The sequence below is a fragment of the Aotus nancymaae genome, unplaced genomic scaffold (genome assembly GCF_030222135.1).
Source record: "Aotus nancymaae isolate 86718 unplaced genomic scaffold, 86718_ANA_hifiasm-v0.15.2.pri h1tg000008l, whole genome shotgun sequence".
Lineage (NCBI taxonomy): Eukaryota > Metazoa > Chordata > Mammalia > Primates > Aotidae > Aotus > Aotus nancymaae.
Window position 1 is genome coordinate 1340772 of NW_026988419.1, and position 16879 is coordinate 1357650.

The following is a 16879-nucleotide window of genomic DNA, read 5'->3' on the forward strand; positions in this document are numbered from 1 at the left end:
TCACCAGTGAATGACTCCCCCGTGCGGTGATTCACTGGAGGAAGGCTCCATGCAGGGGCTGATGAGGAATCCGTGCTGGGCTCCTCCACAGGAGCAGGTCTCGCTCTGAAGAAACACCTTTCCAGTGTCCAGTGTCTGTTAAGATTTGTGTGGCATGAAACTGGAAATCATGTTTACAGCAAGTGATACTTTGTGGAATGGAGCTTACATGGAGGAGGAAAGACTGTTAAAAAGTACTAGCCATTGTGTACAGGTAACTACCAGGTAAACAAAGAAATTACTTTATTTTCCCTTTCTTTGTTAAGGATAAGGGAGTATAAAATAATCACCAATAGGCATGGAGTTTGAAAAGTATATAACAGATTTATTATTATTTACAATCAAGTTCTGTTGGGCAACACAATGAAATAAATAAAAGATGTGCCCTGGCCTGTGAATTTCAACTCTCCTTCGGTTCTCTGAAGGGCAAATTGGAAAGCAGTGATCAGGCAGGGAAGAGAGGGCAGATGGAGGCCAGGCCCATCGGTGGGAAGGCCGCTCTCCTCGCTCACCAGCTTTAGCACTCATATCCCCAAATGTCCAGAGAACAAGTATGGAAGAAAACAAATAAAGTGCAAATTTAAAAGTGATAAAAACGGTGTTTCCACACATCCAAGGAACCAAAACTTTATACACAGGTAAAATGGTAAAGATAAATCATTTTCCCTGGCCTTCAACACAACCCCTGAAACGGAAAGACGGCATTGTTGTGCTTCTGGGCCTGGGCTTCTTGCTCTAAAGCACCAAGGATGTTGCACGCAGGCTTGGCAGAGGGGCTGTGGCCACAATCACCAGCTTCAGACAAATACGCTGGAGGTCTCGCATACCCTGGCACCCCCAAGTGTGCTGTCTGCATCCACATTCTGGGTGTCCGCAGATCGATACAGAACACATCCTTACCTCTGCAGCAAACCCATATGCCGGGCAAAAATTTTCACACATCCTCTCCCACCTCAAAAAAAAAATTTTTTTTAACCAAATGGAGATTTTAAAATATGTCGAATTTTATGGTGGAAAAAGGGCCAGAAAGCTCTGAAGAACAGTTAAGTGATCTGAGGAAATTTCAGCAGTAATGAGACACATTCATGCAGCCCACCACGGAGGGGACTGTAGTCTCAGTTTCCGTTAATCCAATGCTTAAAGTGAGTTCACTGGACAAACAGCCCCAAGGTGATGGGACACGTGTTAGGCCAGAACGACTTTGGAAGGATGAGAGAAAGCACAGAGAACACCACCTGGGTGTGGGGTTGTTTTTGGCGCTGCCGTTGGTGAGGAAACCCAGCGGGGCCCTGTGCTTCCCCAAGTGAGGTATGGAAGATCAGAGCTAGTAGTGTTTCCCAAGGCAAGAACCTGAACCTCTGCTAAGTGACAGCGTCAGGTTTTTTCAGTGTTATTCTTCCAGGTCAAGAGAGACCTCAGTCAAATCTTCAGAAATCCCATTCACAGCAGAGCTACTTGCCACATAGCTTGAGCTTCTCTGGGAGGTCATGCTATACCCAGCACCTCACATGCCAGGACAGGGCTGCGGGAGCCCACGTGCTTCTTTTGAGAAGGGAGCTGGGGTCCTCCCAGCCCTGAAAGCCCCGTCAATACTGTGCCCACAGCACAGCTTTGCATCCTTTGTCCACACTGACAACGTGAGAGCCGGAGGGCGACCACGCCACTGCATTGATGGACGAGCTTCAAAGGAGAGATCAGAAGAGCACCAAGTTTCAGAACATTTGGGATGTGATCTTAATAAACTAAACACCAGAAGCTTGTGCACTCAGGGAGTCAGAATTTTTCCAGCTTCCATTTTATTCTCTGGCACTGTGCCCATGCAAGGCAGGAACTCACTGAAATGCAAAAGACCTCTGAAAAATCCAGTGGTGTACTTAATGAAGTCCTGCTGGGATGGAGGGAGTGTGGCCCCATTGGCAGTCAGGCCTTATCACACTCTTCCTAAGAGAGGAGCTCTGAGTGAACTGGAAAGAGCCAGTACATACGCCTCTTAAGAGTCAGGCACTGGTGGTCAGCACTGGTTTGGGCAAGGAGAGAGGGTTCTGAAGGAAAATCCTATCTGGGTTCCAACTAGCAGGTGGGCTTGTGTGGGCAGAACAAAGCTAGGAGAAAAGGGGGTCTGGGGCCTGCCTATCAGGTGGAAGATAAAAGAAGGTGTGCGTCAATGCACTGACCACAGGAACTTACAAGGGAGAAAGGGAGGCAGAAAGGAAGGAGAGCAGAGAAGGGGAAGGAGACACGGAGGACATGGGACATAACAAGAGACAAGGATGTGTTTCTATAACCCTTTTTCCAACGGCCGCCACTGCGACCGCTCCCCTTGAGTACTCTTAGACTGTGCCTGCTGTGCTGTGAGTGGGCCCAGCTTCTCTCCACTGACCTAGCTCAGTCAGACAAGCAAGTGATCGGACAGTGTCCTCACAGTGCTGACTGAGGTCTAAACCGGATGACCCCTGAGATGAAATCAAAGGCCTTGCTCACAATGCAAGCGGGGCTGAGATGAGGTTCATCTTACCTGTGCTGCTTTGAAAGAATCTTTTCCACTTTCCCTGTGAGCACATTCCAAATATAGAGAGAGCCATCCGCAGAGCCTGCTGCCACGTAACTGCCATCAGGGCTAAAGAAGACAGTAAGAAAATAAAGGTTGTCAATTCCCCACCCCCATTCAGCATCTCTGTGGCCTTCTTCCCAAGAAGAAATGTTTATTCTTCACTGGTGACCACTCCTGTGTACCTGGACCTCAGAATGTGTGACAGTTATGGCCCTTCCAGCCAAATCTGCTTTTCCCCGGTATTTCAGCCCTACTGAGCTAAACGAAGAGTGGCATTGTATCATTTCTTGGGGCTCCAAGTCCCTAACCATCCATCAGATTCCCATCAGACTCGAATAAAACAACATATAGGGAGATCAAAGCCAAGATCCACATAGCTAAGGGTTTTAGTCCATGGACTGCCTTGTTACATGCTTCAGAGAGAGGAGGAAAAAAAAACAAGCATTGATTGTGGAGAAGTTTCTCCCCAATAGAGGAACTGAGCCTGGAAATGTATTTGGAAGAAGCACAATCCAAGGAGGAAGGCAACAAGGAGCTGGAAACTGCAGCCCACCTTCCGCACGCCATTCTCCAGAGAGCCTTTTCAGTCCTGCCCAGGCCCACAGCCACCCCTGCCCTTTTCTACAGGCTCTCTAAACAGCTCTTGCATGAATGACTGATAAGAGGTGAACCTAATGGGCTCGCCCAGAACAAAGCTATCAGCCAACTGTTAGTTGTTGGTACAACACGTAGGTTCATGTAATCACAAAGGAACACTGGAAAGGAAGAGACAATAATGGTGACCTGCAATAAGGAACTTACGGTCACACTCCTGGAAACACAGGTTGGGCACCGAACAAAATTTAGCTCTATATCCCCAATGGGAAAATGCCCATGCAGTACTCTCTGTGATAAACCAAACTGGCGGGGGGCGGGTACTACTAACCTGAAGACAACTCTGGTCCAATCAGAGCCGCACTTGAACCCAGAGGCACTGAAACAAACAACAGGACACTGTCACCCAGGCAGCTCAGGCCATGCAGCGTGTAGAGAGCAGGGCTGGGCCTCCAGTCTTCATACAACCAGCACATCCTCAGTTACCTGAATGTCTGCTTGACAGCATTTGTTCGGAGATCAATAACTTTTAGCAAGTCATCACGGGAGCAGCTCAGGAGCTCAGTCCTTTCTGGATTTAATTCCAGGGCAGTAATCTTTCCCAACAACTCCATCTCTCGAACTATACTCTCTGATCTAAGAGAAAGAATAGATTTGAGAAATGCAACATAGGCTAGAACTACTATACATCATGCTGTGGAGGGAAAAAAAGGCACTGCAATTCAACTAGAATGCAACACTCTGCCACAATCGCCAGAGTTTCTGATCAGCAGGAGCTAACTAGAGCTACTACCCAATTCATATTATTTCAGTGATGGGATTTCAACTTTTGGATAAAGTTGGCACAGAAACCCGCACGAGTGGCCTGGGCTGCCTTGTAGGCGTACCTCGTAGCCTCTTGCAGGTTTCCTGCCCTATTCAGTGTGGCTCTGTGGCCCTCCACCTCTAGATGTAAGGTGGGGAAAAGAGCCACGGCCCTGCACACCTCCCTCTTCCCTTCTCCCTCTTCCCCTCTTGCTCTAGCCCATGACCAGGTCAGCTGATAGCCACCCTGGGCAAGGCCCTGCTGGTGACATTCACAGCCAAAGGGGGTGCTGACCTGGTCTGTGATGATTGTGTGGTAGGCTTTCAATGAAATCATTTTCTACCTCACACCTTAACTAAGCAAGAATTTGTCTTATTGTTCTAAATATGCAACTTGAAGGAAGCTACTACACTTCCTCGGGACTTGGGGGTCTTCACCTGCCAAATTACAGGATGGACTAGAAGATTTTGAATATCCAGCTTAACTCTCACATTCCATGTTTCAAGTTCCAACTTCAGGTTTTAAAAGCCAACTGAAGATTATGAATAAAATGTGGTGTTTAGGAGCCATGAGCATCATGTCAGGGCTTTCTGGCGCCATCCTGTGTTTCAAAGCGCCATCTGTCACCATGGGCCCTGTACTCCCCCTATCTCTCTACGACCCTGCTGGGAGCCTGTCCTCGTCTACTCTCCATCCTGTCTTACCCTCCTCATGCTCTGCCTCCAACCTATCAATAAGCCCTGTCCAAATTCTCCTTCAAATAGATTCCCTCCTCATGTTCCTCTATGGCCTTGAACTTAGAAGGTACCTGCCTCTACTTCAATGCGCTAGTTACTGACTTTCGTATCTGCCTTCCCTACTACAGTTTAAATTACCTAAAGGTAGAAAGAACATCCTGTTTTCCTCTTCTTACCTGTCAGCTGGTAAAGGGCCCAGCACTCACTGCATGCTCAATAAATGACTGCTAAACTCCGGTCTTCTTCATGGTAAAGAATATCCTACTACAATAAGCTAACACTATAAATGTACTAAAGCTCATTTCTGCCATTTCCTGAGATTTTAAAAGCACAACCCACATACAGAACCATCACTGTGTAGACTCTCATGAGCCTCCCAAACGCTTGGGTGTCATACCGAATGTCCCAGAAACGAATTTTCTTGTCAAAATGTCCACTCATTACACATTGCTCTGTGCAGACAATATCATTGCAACTGGATCCTGCAAACACTGTCTTTATGCCTGAAAGAAAAGCAAACATCATTAATCAAGCAGAGGCACCAGCGTGGCTGTTTACATAACACTGCTACCCTCTAACCACTGACTTGTCAGAGTTCCTCACTTAAATGAAGCCTCAAACAAGAAAAGCCATCACTACCCTCAGTGCCCCTCTAAACATGAAGCCAGATCTGAAATTCAAACTGTATTACATAAATGCAGGCTCTGACGTGCAAATGCACACCTCCACGCTAACATCCAAGCATATACACAGACAGAGAGACTGAATTTCCTCACAGACTTTGCTGCGTAGATCCCAGAGTTTGAGAGTCCGGTCGTGACTTCCCGAGACAATCCGTGCATTGTCCAGCAGGAACTTAGCAGACAGCACTTTCCCACTGTGTCCCGTGAGTGTATGCTAGGAGAGATAACACAGCCAGGGTGAGCCTCAGAGCGCCAGGCCCTTCCTACACCAGCAAAGTATCCACAGTATCCTTACCTCCAGAGTCAGAGTGTCAGAACACCCTGAGATCCGACCAGGAACACTCAAAGCAGTAAGACAGCAAAAGGAAAAGAAATAGGTCGGGCACAGTGACTCATGCCTGTAATCCCAGCACATTGGGAGGCCGAGGCGTGAGGACTGCTTGAGCCCAGGAGTTCAAGACCAGCCTGGACAACACAGTGAGACCTCCATCTCTAGAAAATTTTTTTTAAAATTAGCAGGGAGTAGGGGCACGCACCTGGGGTCCCAGCTACTTGGGAAGCTGAGGCAAGAGGACTGCTTGAGCCTGGGAGGTTGAGGTTGCAGTGAACTATGATAATACCATTGCACTCCACCTGACTGACACAACAAGATCCTGTTACCAAAAAAAAAAAAAAAATCCCAAAGGATGCGAACCACCATTTCATTCACCGAGTCTCAACCAGAGGCCAGGTGTTTCATGGGAAGCCTGTCTCTGAGTGTTGCCCAAAAGTAAGGTATCAAGACCAAAAGGATAAAACTCCCACTAAAAACATTAAAACAAAACTTCAACATTCCTAGGACCAAGTTTCACATGCTCACCACCCTCATTTTTGAATCTGAAATCAGCTCTACCACAGATACCTGCTGTACTGTTTTTACAAGTCTGGATTCTATCAAATTTAAAAATTTTTAAAGCCTCGATTTTACCCCATGCTGCTAAAAGTCAGTTCCATATATAAAGTCAGACTAGACAAGGTCACCACAGGCACAATTTACAAAAGGAAACCTCAGGACTCATATAAACAATTAAAATCCTTGGGGGATTTTCAATCAGAGGTCTTAGCTTTAACAAGTCAGAGCATAGCCATAGATAGCAGCATTCCCAACAATCAAATCCCTTTGGGACTAAGCTTTGGATGCCAACCAGCATCTTCCCTGAGCTCACGGAGGAACACAGAATGGGGACATCACTGAGTGTCAGCTGCCCTTCTGCCCATCACAGCAATTCTGACTTCGGAAGCCCAATGGAGGAGTGGCAGCTGGGGATAACTGGGACGCTGGGAGGGGATCTGGAGACTCAGACCTTTTACCCTTCATCATTGACTTCCATACAATGCAGGATCAACAGTTTTATGTGTGTAAAACCCCAGAGGTTCAGAAGGTATTCACTGATACTTTTTTCTATTTAGAAAATGCAAGGGTGGGGAAAGTGGCTCACATCTGTAATCCTAGCACTTTGGGAGGCCAAGGTGGGAGGACTGCTTGAGGCCAGGAGTTCAAGACCAGCCTGGGCAAAATAGTGAGACCCTCATCTCTACAAAGAAATTCAAATTAGCTGGGTGTGTGCCTATTCTATAGTCTCAGCTACAGGGGAGGCTAAGGTGAGACTGCTTGAGCCCAGAAGGTCGAGGCTGCAGGGAGCCCTGATCATGCCACTGCACTCCAAACACCAACTCCCAAAGATGAGACCTCATGGTTCAGTGTTAGATTTTTTGCGTTGAAATTTTTGAAACCAGTCTTCTATTCTCAGTGGAGTAATTCCACTTTAGCACAGGAACAAAAAACTTAGGGCCACATATACTCCTCTTTCCTCTTCAATGAAAGAAGCTTGCATGGGTGCTCAGACTGCTTTATCCCACATTCAAACCTCTGAAACTAGGACAGTATCTTACAACTGCTGGCAGTTGGGTGGTGGCTGTGCTGCAGTTGTGTGAAAACCTCCCACTGATCCTTCTGTAAGATCAAGAAAGCTCCAGTAACAAAGTTTACACTAGACACAGTCCATGAATAATGATTCCATTCAACAGAAGACATCCACTCTGCACAAATCATGGAGAGAGACAACACTTGGATAGGCTACTTCTTAAATTCTTTTGTTGTTGTCGTTTATGATATGGAATTTTGCTCGTCGCCCAGGCTGGAGTGCAGAGGCGTGATCTTGGCTTACTGCAACCTCTGCCTCCTGGGTTCAAGTGATTTTCCTGCCTCAACCTCCTGAGTAACTGGGACTACAGGCGTGAGCTGCCATGTCCAGCTACTTTTTGTATTTTTAGTAGGGACAGGGTTTTACCATGTTGGCCAGGCTAGTCTAAAACTCCTGACCTCAAGTGATCTGCCTGCTTCGGCCTCCCAAAGTGCTGGGATTACAGGTATGAGCCACCGTGCCTGGCCTTACATTAAATTCTTAATAATCATTTTATCAAAAATTTGAATTTGTATTTACATTCACTATCTGTTTCTTTCTTACTGTTAAAGAGTAAAATCCCATTTCACAAACACAGGGAAAAAAAAAACATTGTTCATAAGTGGGATATGTTGGATACAGATGCTCCTCAACTCATGATGGGGCCGGTCCTGACAAACACATTGTAAGATGAAAATACCCTAGGTTGGGGGCCACATATATATTCATTTTTACATGCTTTAAAGGAACATGTTAATCTTTACACAATTATACTCTTCCTAAAAATGTATCCATTGTGCTTAGAGCATAAGCATTTTTTCATGACAGCCGAACATTCATGGGCTTTGGGGTTCCACTGATTTGAACACCCTGGGTCTCTGTAACACCCGTGAATGGGAAACATCCTTGTGCTATTTTAGTATGGACTCAACAAGATTGATAGTATCAGATCTCTTCCTTTTTGTACCCCCCTTTCTTTAAGAGTCTGTCACAAGGGCCGGGCACGGTGGCTCACGCCTGTAATCCTAACACTTCGGGAAGCCAAGGTGGGTGGATCACGAAGTTAGATCAAGACCATCCTGACCAACATGGTGAAACCCCATCTCTACTGAAAATACAAAAATTAGCTGGGTGTGGTGGTGTGCGCCTGTAGTCCCAGCTACTTGGGAGGCTGAGGCAGGAGAATCCTTTGAACCAGGGAGTCGGAGGTTGTAGTTAGCTAAGATCTCGCCACTGTACTCCAGCCTGAAGACAGAGCAAGACTCTTAAAAAAAAAAAAAAAAAAAAAAAAAGTCTGTCACAAATGCTGCTGCAGCGAACACCTGTGAGCACAGAGCTTTCTTATTTCCAGGAATGAAACTGCTGAACTAATGGAATAAGGGAAAGGGATATTTTGTTTCTTAGCTCCTTACATATATTGTCAGCTTGCTTTTTATAATGTTTGGGCTTCTGCTCACCTATTCTCAGTGAGAATAAGCTGGACCTGCCTGAAGCTGACTGGCCGTCTCACTGCTTCCAATTGCACAGAGCTTGGTCTCCTATAGGTATTCATTCACCTTTACCATTTATAAACAGTCCTTTGAAACTGATTAGATTTAAAATTCTTACATCCAATAGGTGTTTCTGAAATTTATTTTTATTATTAACATGTCTTTTAGGTTTTATTTTCTACTTTTAAACAGGGATTAACAAGTGGTGGCAGCAGGTTTAGATGTCATCAAAGCCCAGAAGGGCCTCAAAATGGGGAGGCTTAAAGATTCCTCTGCTCTACTGGGCTCTGCACAGACTCTCTCTGTGCCTCATGGCAGATCCTGTGTGTCGACCCCTATTTCTTAACACAAAATTGTTCATTCAGGTTAACACCTTAGTCATGCAGCTAACCCAACACCAACCAAAGACAACTGATTCCAGGAGAATGGAGAACTCACAGTGGAAGATTCCAAACAGAAACCATCACCTAGCAGCCATAGCCAATCCTCACTATGGCCACCTCACCACACCATGAGAAAAGTGGGCAGAACTCCAACCTAGTTCCTCAAGTCAAATCTTACAGAGCAGCCAGGCAGTTTTGCACGGAGTTTCGATTTTCAACAGAGGCATCAAAGAGGACTCCTTTCAATGTCAGGCTATTTCTAGGGTGCATTTACAAAAAGGCTGTTAAAGCAACCACTCAACCAGCTGCTTCTTATATGCCAGTCTCTCCCAACACCATTCCCTTATCATAGGAGCAAAGGAGATATTGAATAGGGCGTGGACCATGTCTGTGAGTTTCACAACATAGATGAATGGATTCCTGTCCTCCAATATCATCTGTTAACTGGGGTTTAAAAAGCCAGCACTCCCTCGAATGGGAAGCCTATTTTACTTTCTGGAACTTGGTAAGGTTTTCAGGAGAGTTCTCTGGGTACAGGGAATCTGCTGCAAAAGGCCTCCCGATCTTCACACATTTACCAAGGAACAGGACACAGTTATGAGCAGGCCAGGAACTCAAAGCCAACTAGTCCAGCATAGGAGGCTCCTGCCCCAGCATGGCATCATCAGAACCAGCAGCCCTGTGCCATGCTCCAGCATACTGAGAGTATCTCCCCAGGGAGACCTTCCGTGCCAGCTCACTTGGAAAAAGCTTCCCAATGTTATGACCTTTGTCTTTCAGTCTAGCTCCCTGCTCTAGGTCCCCTTCTCCTTGTTTCTGACCCAAAGGCTGATGCCCACCTGTAAAGGACTCTTTTACCAATTAAAAAATAACATCCTGCACTACTGGTTGACTCAACTTCTTCCTCTTCTGCTCCAAGGGACTATTATAAAAATGCTGTAGGCCCCTCTTTAATTGGTCAGTTTTACTGTATCTCAGTCTAGAATAAAAGATCAGTGGTTAAATAAATCACAGTATACCACAGGATGGATTACAACGTAGCCATCAGTACTGGTTTTTCCATGTGTACGGTACAGAACTACAGGACTTCAACTGAACCTATTCAAGTATTTGAATCGATGTGCCCGGTGGCGGGCTCTCCAGCAGTTCACTTCCCTCGTCCCTCACAGGCAGGTTCCTCAGCTCTCACAACACATCCTTGTCATCGTCAGGACTCATATTTTGCATGTTTGGATCTGGATCTCCTTTCATCTGAGAATTAAGAATGACTACCCCTGAGGTATTAGATAATACTAATAATCTTCTATACAACGCTCTCAAGAAAAATCACCAGAACCCCACCTAATGGACCATTCTACTGCAACTCCCCCACCTCCCTTGTAGATTTAAGAAATTCATCTGGGCCAGGAGCAGTGGCTCACGCCTGTAACCCCAGCACTTTGGGAGGCCAAGGCAGGCGGATCACCTGAGGTCAGGAGTTCAAGACCAGCCTGGCCAACATGGGGAAATCCCATCTCTACTAAAAAAAAATACAAAATTTAGCTGGGCATGGTGGCGCGTGCATATAATCCCAGCTGCTTGGGAGGCTGAGGAAGGAAAATCACTTGAACCTGGGAGGCAGAAGATGCAGTGAGCCAAGATCATGTCATTGCACTCCAGCCTGGGCAACAGACTCCATCTCACAAAAAAACAAAAACAAAACAAAACAAAAACACAGAAATTCATATGGCTGGGAGCGGTGGCTCACACCTGTAATCCCACCACTTTGGGAGGCCAAGGCAGACAGATTCCTTGAGGTCAGAAGCCCAAGACCAGCCTGGCTAATATGGTGAAATCCCATCTCCACTAAAAATACAAAAATTAGTCATGCCTGTAATCCTAGCTACTCAGGAGGCTGAGGCAGGAGAATTGCTTGAACCTAGGAGGCAGAGATGGCAGTGAGCCAAGATCATGACACTGCACTTCAGCCTGGGTAATGAGCGAAACTCCGTTTTTTTAAAAAAAATTTTCATCTTAACATCACTCTGTTTTTGGTGTGAGTTAACACACACAAATGGCTTGTACTAAACTTTTTTTTTTTTAAGTAAAATGCCTACTAATGTGAAATCCATCCTCCATTATATCTTTTAATAGCTTGTATTTAATAAGCTATGTGATGATTCCTGCAGGCTTATGGGGAAAAAAAACTATGCAAATTAAGTTATATGCTTTCCTCCGCCCCCCAATAGAAAAAAAAGCGATACAACCAAGTTTTGATCTCTATCTTGAATGCTAACAGAATTCTCAGCAAATTTTGGTTCAAATGCAGCTTTCCTCAACATCCGATCATTTCTCCCTGCTCTGACACCTGTCTCCTGTTTCTCATCTTGGAGTTTTTGTTTGAAAATTGTCTTACCGCTATGATACATCCATTTGTACTTCTATATCCCACCTTACTCTGTGAGGTAATTAGGTTTTACAGCCCACGGGAATCGTAGTTCACATGCTCTTGCTAAATTCTGTGTCATTAAGCTAAAATTGGAATCTACCAAAAGTATCTACTCCTTATGAGGAGTATCCCAAGGTTTTCATGCAAATGTGAGGGTCCTATTGCAAACATTTTGAAACTGAGTCTTGGACAAAGAGTATAAAGTGGAAACACAGATTTCTCCAAGGAGGAAAGGAAAGGGCAGGGTGAATCAAGCATGATTTTTGGGAAAACCAAGTCCCCTAATTAAGCACCTGCCAGTTTGTGCCTTGATAACACCACACAAAGTTTGGAGACTGCACTAACTTTCTTAACTGGTCTTTCTTAACGGGTCTTACCCGTAATCGATAATCATCCACGGTCCAGATTCGGCTTGCAAAATCATTTGAAGCTGCTAAGAGGTAAGATCCCTATGGGAATAAAGAAGAGGAAAACCATTTTTTAGCCAAAACAGAGGAATTACGTTCACATGATATAAATTCCCCAATAATCAAGTCCAAGAAGGTTTAGATACCTCAAACTATACATCTAACCTGAACACCAACTGTTGTCATGAGTGTGCTTCAACTCACCAATCTCCTTCAAGTTCAGACCTTTTTTTTGAGTTCACTCGATTTCACCTGAATATTGCAGACACCTCAAGCCTTCCCCGCTCACTTTTCCCTTGGCAACCTTCACAAGCAGCAAACATTAACAAGTCAGAAACCTCAGAAGCACCCTTGACTCTCTCCTTGCCTAATCTCTCAACTCTCGCTCTGGGAACTGTTCACCTTCAATGTGTCTAGCCTGGTCCCTCCTCTCTCCCTATTGTCTCAGCCCCGACCTGGGCCTTTTGCATCTCTGCAGAAGAAGCACCAAACGTATGGGCCACTGCAGACCTGCTTCCCCCAATCCAGTCTTCAACACTGTCACAATTACACCAGAATTTAACACCACACCCATTTCTAAAAATCTCTCAAGGCTCCACATGGTTTTACAGAAGTCTAAACCTTTCAATACAACATACCCTCATTTTCCAACCTTATTCCTTATCATTCCCCAAATAAATTCAAGGAGCAGTTATTTAGAACCTAACAGGCACTGTGCTAGGTGCTGGGGGTACAAAGATGATTAAAGCCCAGACACTTGTCCTCGGGTAGTCAGCTCTCAGCTTAGCAAAAGAAGCAGATATAGACAACATCTATGCCACAGAATAGATTTGCACAAGATGCTGGGAACACAGAAAGCCACTCAGCCCATCCAGGAATGTTGCAAAGGCTCCCCAGAGATGACAATCAAGAGAAAGACTCTTGGGAGATGACGACACTGCCTTAGCCTCACCCAGTCATCACCTCCACCCAAGCTCCTGCACCCGCCCAGCCCAACCTCCTCTGCTTCCTCTGCCTGCGGTGTCCATTCCTGGCTTTTAGCCTCTAACCTCTGATTATATTTTAGATCTGCCTTAAAGGCCCCTAACCCTTGCCCCTGAATGAGCTCTCTCATCAGTATTTCCTTTCTACTCCATATGCATCTCAACCATAACCTCAGCACAATTTGCAGTTTAATGCTTTCACATCACTCGCATTTAGATTGCGAATCTCTAAGGGTAGGGACCACACTGTCCCTAGAGTACAGCATCTATACACTCAAAATACAACTGTTAAGTGAAATTATACAAGGTACTGAGTAACATCACAAGCCTAATGCAAGACGCAGAACCCAAAGGTTTATCCAAGAGTTGATAAAGCAATAAACTCGACAGTCTATTTGCATCTTTCTTTAACAAGGATTTGACTTAAGATACAGAAAATGCAGATAAATCAGGTAGGTTATTCTATAATTTCAAGAACCAGATGTCTTAGAGTATTTCTAAAAACCTCTAATCATAGCAGTGAGATACTTACAGCGCTATCAAATTCGATGCTTGTAATTCCTGCATTACTGCCAGATAGAGAACCCTTGAATTCACATTTTTCTGTATAAAAAGAAAAAATTAGAAAAAGATGGGAAGCTGAATAAAGTCAATATATAAATTAAAACAGGACACCGAAATATAATGGAAGCCAATTACGCTGTTGAAACAACAGCCGTTCTGTATCCTTACAGAATCAAACAAAATAGGACAAGCAGAGCACGAGAGACTGAATACACTGCTAGTTTCAGGAGGAATGTATGTCTAAGTGGACACTGACCCAGCATTTTGCACCTGCGTTCTATTCTTTAAGAAATGTAGTTATTCATTCTCTTTACAAAAATCAAGTGTAGGAATTTAGAAACCATGTCAATCAAACTAAAGACTGGGTTTATTCAGTTCCATTATTTCTCAGTAAATTTTTAAAACTTACATAAATAAACCTTTGGGTTTATCAGTATTTGTGCCAACTTAACTATCACTTCTGTAGAAACTGGCCTCAATTTCCGAATCCATGGTGTGGTAATTTTCATTAAGGTGCGAAAAGAAATTGTGTTAGTTACATTTAAATGACTAGTCATTAGAATACCAGTCAAGCTAGTTTGGAGTGTCTGGAATTTGCCCTCATACTTTATCTCCATGAACCTAAGGTCCTGGCAAGCAAACTAAGTGCCAGCACCTCCCTCACCTCTACACGGCTGGCCCTCACCAACAGAGCCACTGCACCTACCCTGCTTCCAGACAGCCTGGCCACCCACACAGAACTTCAGCAATAGGCAATCCCAAACTGAGAAGATCAAAATCTCAATAATTTGATTAAGTTCCTTTAAAAAAGGTAACTTAAGGATGATCTACACAGATAAACTAGGAATTAAGGAACCATTGTAATCACAGTTGTAAAAGAGGAACACAGAACAGAAAACATTTGGACACATTTTTATCTTATTCAGTATTCTAAGTAGTAATAATAATGACTGGAACCAGATATCAAGCTGACACAAATACTAGTTTGAAGCCGTCACGTACATTCAGGGCACAGACTGAGAATCTGGTTGATGAACCCCTCCTCTAAATTTACTTGCAAAATATAGCATATTTAATACCATGTTCTGGATCTTAGCTTTCTTAAGATTTTCAAAAGGGTTGAAAAAGGGTAATATTCACTATGATTTTCCGTTAGGTAAAATCTTCACAGATAAAAATATTACTGTAAATTCTAAGAAATATCTTTGGCTTATGCTTAAAATACTGGTCTATTTGCTTGGCACTTAACACAGTGCCAAAATGTAAGAAGTGACCAAAAAATTAATACTATTCTATATGAAAGACTGATCTCAAAAGGACAAAGACCGTATTAAAATTTTTAATTATCTACAAGGTACCAGGGGAGGCTATGTCAACAGCGTTTATATCATTCCTAGTGGAACTTCTGCTTTTGAGAGAATGAGCAAAAACAGATGCTCCCACTGGGTAGAAAGTGCCATTCTTCTGATAGTCTGAAAGCATGAAAAAATAGGACCCCAAACTATTTCAGAAAAAGTCTCTTGAACTTGGCCTCTTCCAAGATTCAGTAAATAACTATTAGCCAAGAGTAAAAATCTTGTAGACAGAAAAAGCTGTTTGTAGAAGAAAGGCCCTACACAAAACTGTAGGAAATGCTGCCAAACATTCTATTTCTGTAGATTAGGTAGAAACTTGATTTTATTAACACAAATTATGCTCTGGCACAAATTATGCCAATATTAATTTCAATTGATGTTTATTTCCTTTTCAGCAGCAGAAAGGTTACTAGAATTAAAGGTTGGCACCTCTAATTTTCTTACAGGTGTTTTTACTGACCAAGGAGTAAAACAAAAAGATTTCTAGTGTTATTTTTATTTAATCTCAATGGCATAATCAAAACAAGACTGTTTATTTTGATTTTACAAACCAAATTCCCTAAAATTTCCTTTTTAAAAAAAAAAAAAAAAAAAGATACAGTGTCTTCCTCTGTTGCCCATGCTGGAGTCAGTGGTGTGATCAGAGCTCACAGCAGCCTCTCACTCCTAGGCTCAGTGCACCTTCCCACTTCAGCTTCCCAGGAAGCTGGGACTGCAAATGCATGCCACTGCACCCAGCTACTTTAAAAAATTTTGTAAGAAGAGACAGGGTCTCACTTTGTTGCCCATGCTAATCTTGAACTCTTGGCCTCAAGTATGGCCTCAAGTAATCCTCTTGCCTCAGCCTTACAAAGTGAAAATTTCTTTTCTTATTATTTGTTTTTATTACTGTTTTCTAATAGCCTCAGCCATTATCACTCATAAGCTAAAATGCTTCTGGGCAAAACAGCAAAATTTAGTGGGCTTCGATGGGCTCTGCCTGCTGAGTCCCTTTCCTGAAAATCAAAGGCTGGCGCAGACAGGAGGGGTGCTTTACTAATAATCTATTCTAATCATGGGATTAAAAAGTTGTTCCTGCTCTGATAAACCTTAAAAGCAGTACCCCTATGATTTTTCAGTTGCTGGAAAAAGCTACGGTAAGAAGAGCATGGAATTTCAAGTCTTCTGACCTGCATTAGTCCTAGTTCAACCATTCCCTCACCATGGAAATTATTCACTAGCCATGTAAGTCACATAGTGTCTGAGTTTTATTGCCTTTATCTGTGAAATAGGGTAATTTCTACCCTTGTAACCACACAGGGCTGTTGTGATGATCAGGGGAATTAACAGACAAAATCACTTTGGAGCTATTTATTGCTGGTCAGGGATAATGTATGTGCTGCAACTATAGATACCTGACAAAGTGGTTTCTATAAAAACCTTAAGCCTTATTCTTTGGCCTTACTTTAGTAAAAATACATGCATATTTAAGTGAATCTTGAAAAATGTCAAAACTGGGATATGCCCAGTTTCAGACTTCTAAGAGATAGTCTTATCAACTCCCATTTTCTGTTTTAACGCAATCAATTTCTGAGCATCCTAAAAGTCCAATCAAAGAGACTGAGTCTTGATCTAAGGGCCCCTGTCTGATAAACTGTTAAATGCATCTTTTCTAGGTAATACACCTCTCTTTTCTCAAGCTCAGACATGACTCCAGTCATTTTTTTCCTAGGCTACTGCCACTGTCATTAAATGCATCAACCACAGCTTAACGTATAGTTTAATTACAGAATCTATGGTCGTAAGCCTCATTTTCCTTGTAAAAATGGTACTATTTTGCAAGATGCTCTGATTGGTATAATTTGAGAAAAATTACAGAAACCTTCATAATCATATCCATAACTTAACAGTATTTTCTGGTCACTACTTTAGAAAATC

General features: G+C 43.6%; 1 protein-coding gene and 1 non-coding gene across 6 annotated transcripts in view; both read right to left on the reverse strand.

The window, feature by feature from the left end:
* Window positions 1-338: 338 nt before the first annotated feature.
* The window catches only part of ATG16L1 (autophagy related 16 like 1), a 38517-nt gene continuing 21976 nt past the window's right edge, over window positions 339-16879 (reverse strand). For 4 of the 5 annotated variants that reach the window (XM_012434174.3, XM_012434173.3, XM_012434171.3 and 1 more), the window contains 8 exons: window positions 13576-13646; window positions 12031-12102; window positions 5503-5623; window positions 5124-5229; window positions 3671-3820; window positions 3516-3563; window positions 2555-2656; window positions 339-1719 (listed from right to left, as the gene is read on the reverse strand). In XM_012434174.3, coding sequence (XP_012289597.2) covers window positions 1626-1719; window positions 2555-2656; window positions 3516-3563; window positions 3671-3820; window positions 5124-5229; window positions 5503-5623; window positions 12031-12102; window positions 13576-13646 — 764 coding nt within the window. In that variant the 3' untranslated portion in view covers window positions 339-1625. Of the gene's footprint in view, window positions 1875-2554; window positions 2657-3515; window positions 3564-3670; window positions 3821-5123; window positions 5230-5502; window positions 5624-12030; window positions 12103-13575; window positions 13647-16879 lie in introns of all 5 variants that reach the window. The other variant, XM_012434172.3, reaches the window with a different exon arrangement.
* LOC135273741 (small Cajal body-specific RNA 6) lies at window positions 6505-6774 on the reverse strand. The gene has a single exon (XR_010341551.1). It is a non-coding gene; the product is annotated as a small Cajal body-specific RNA 6 (non-coding RNA).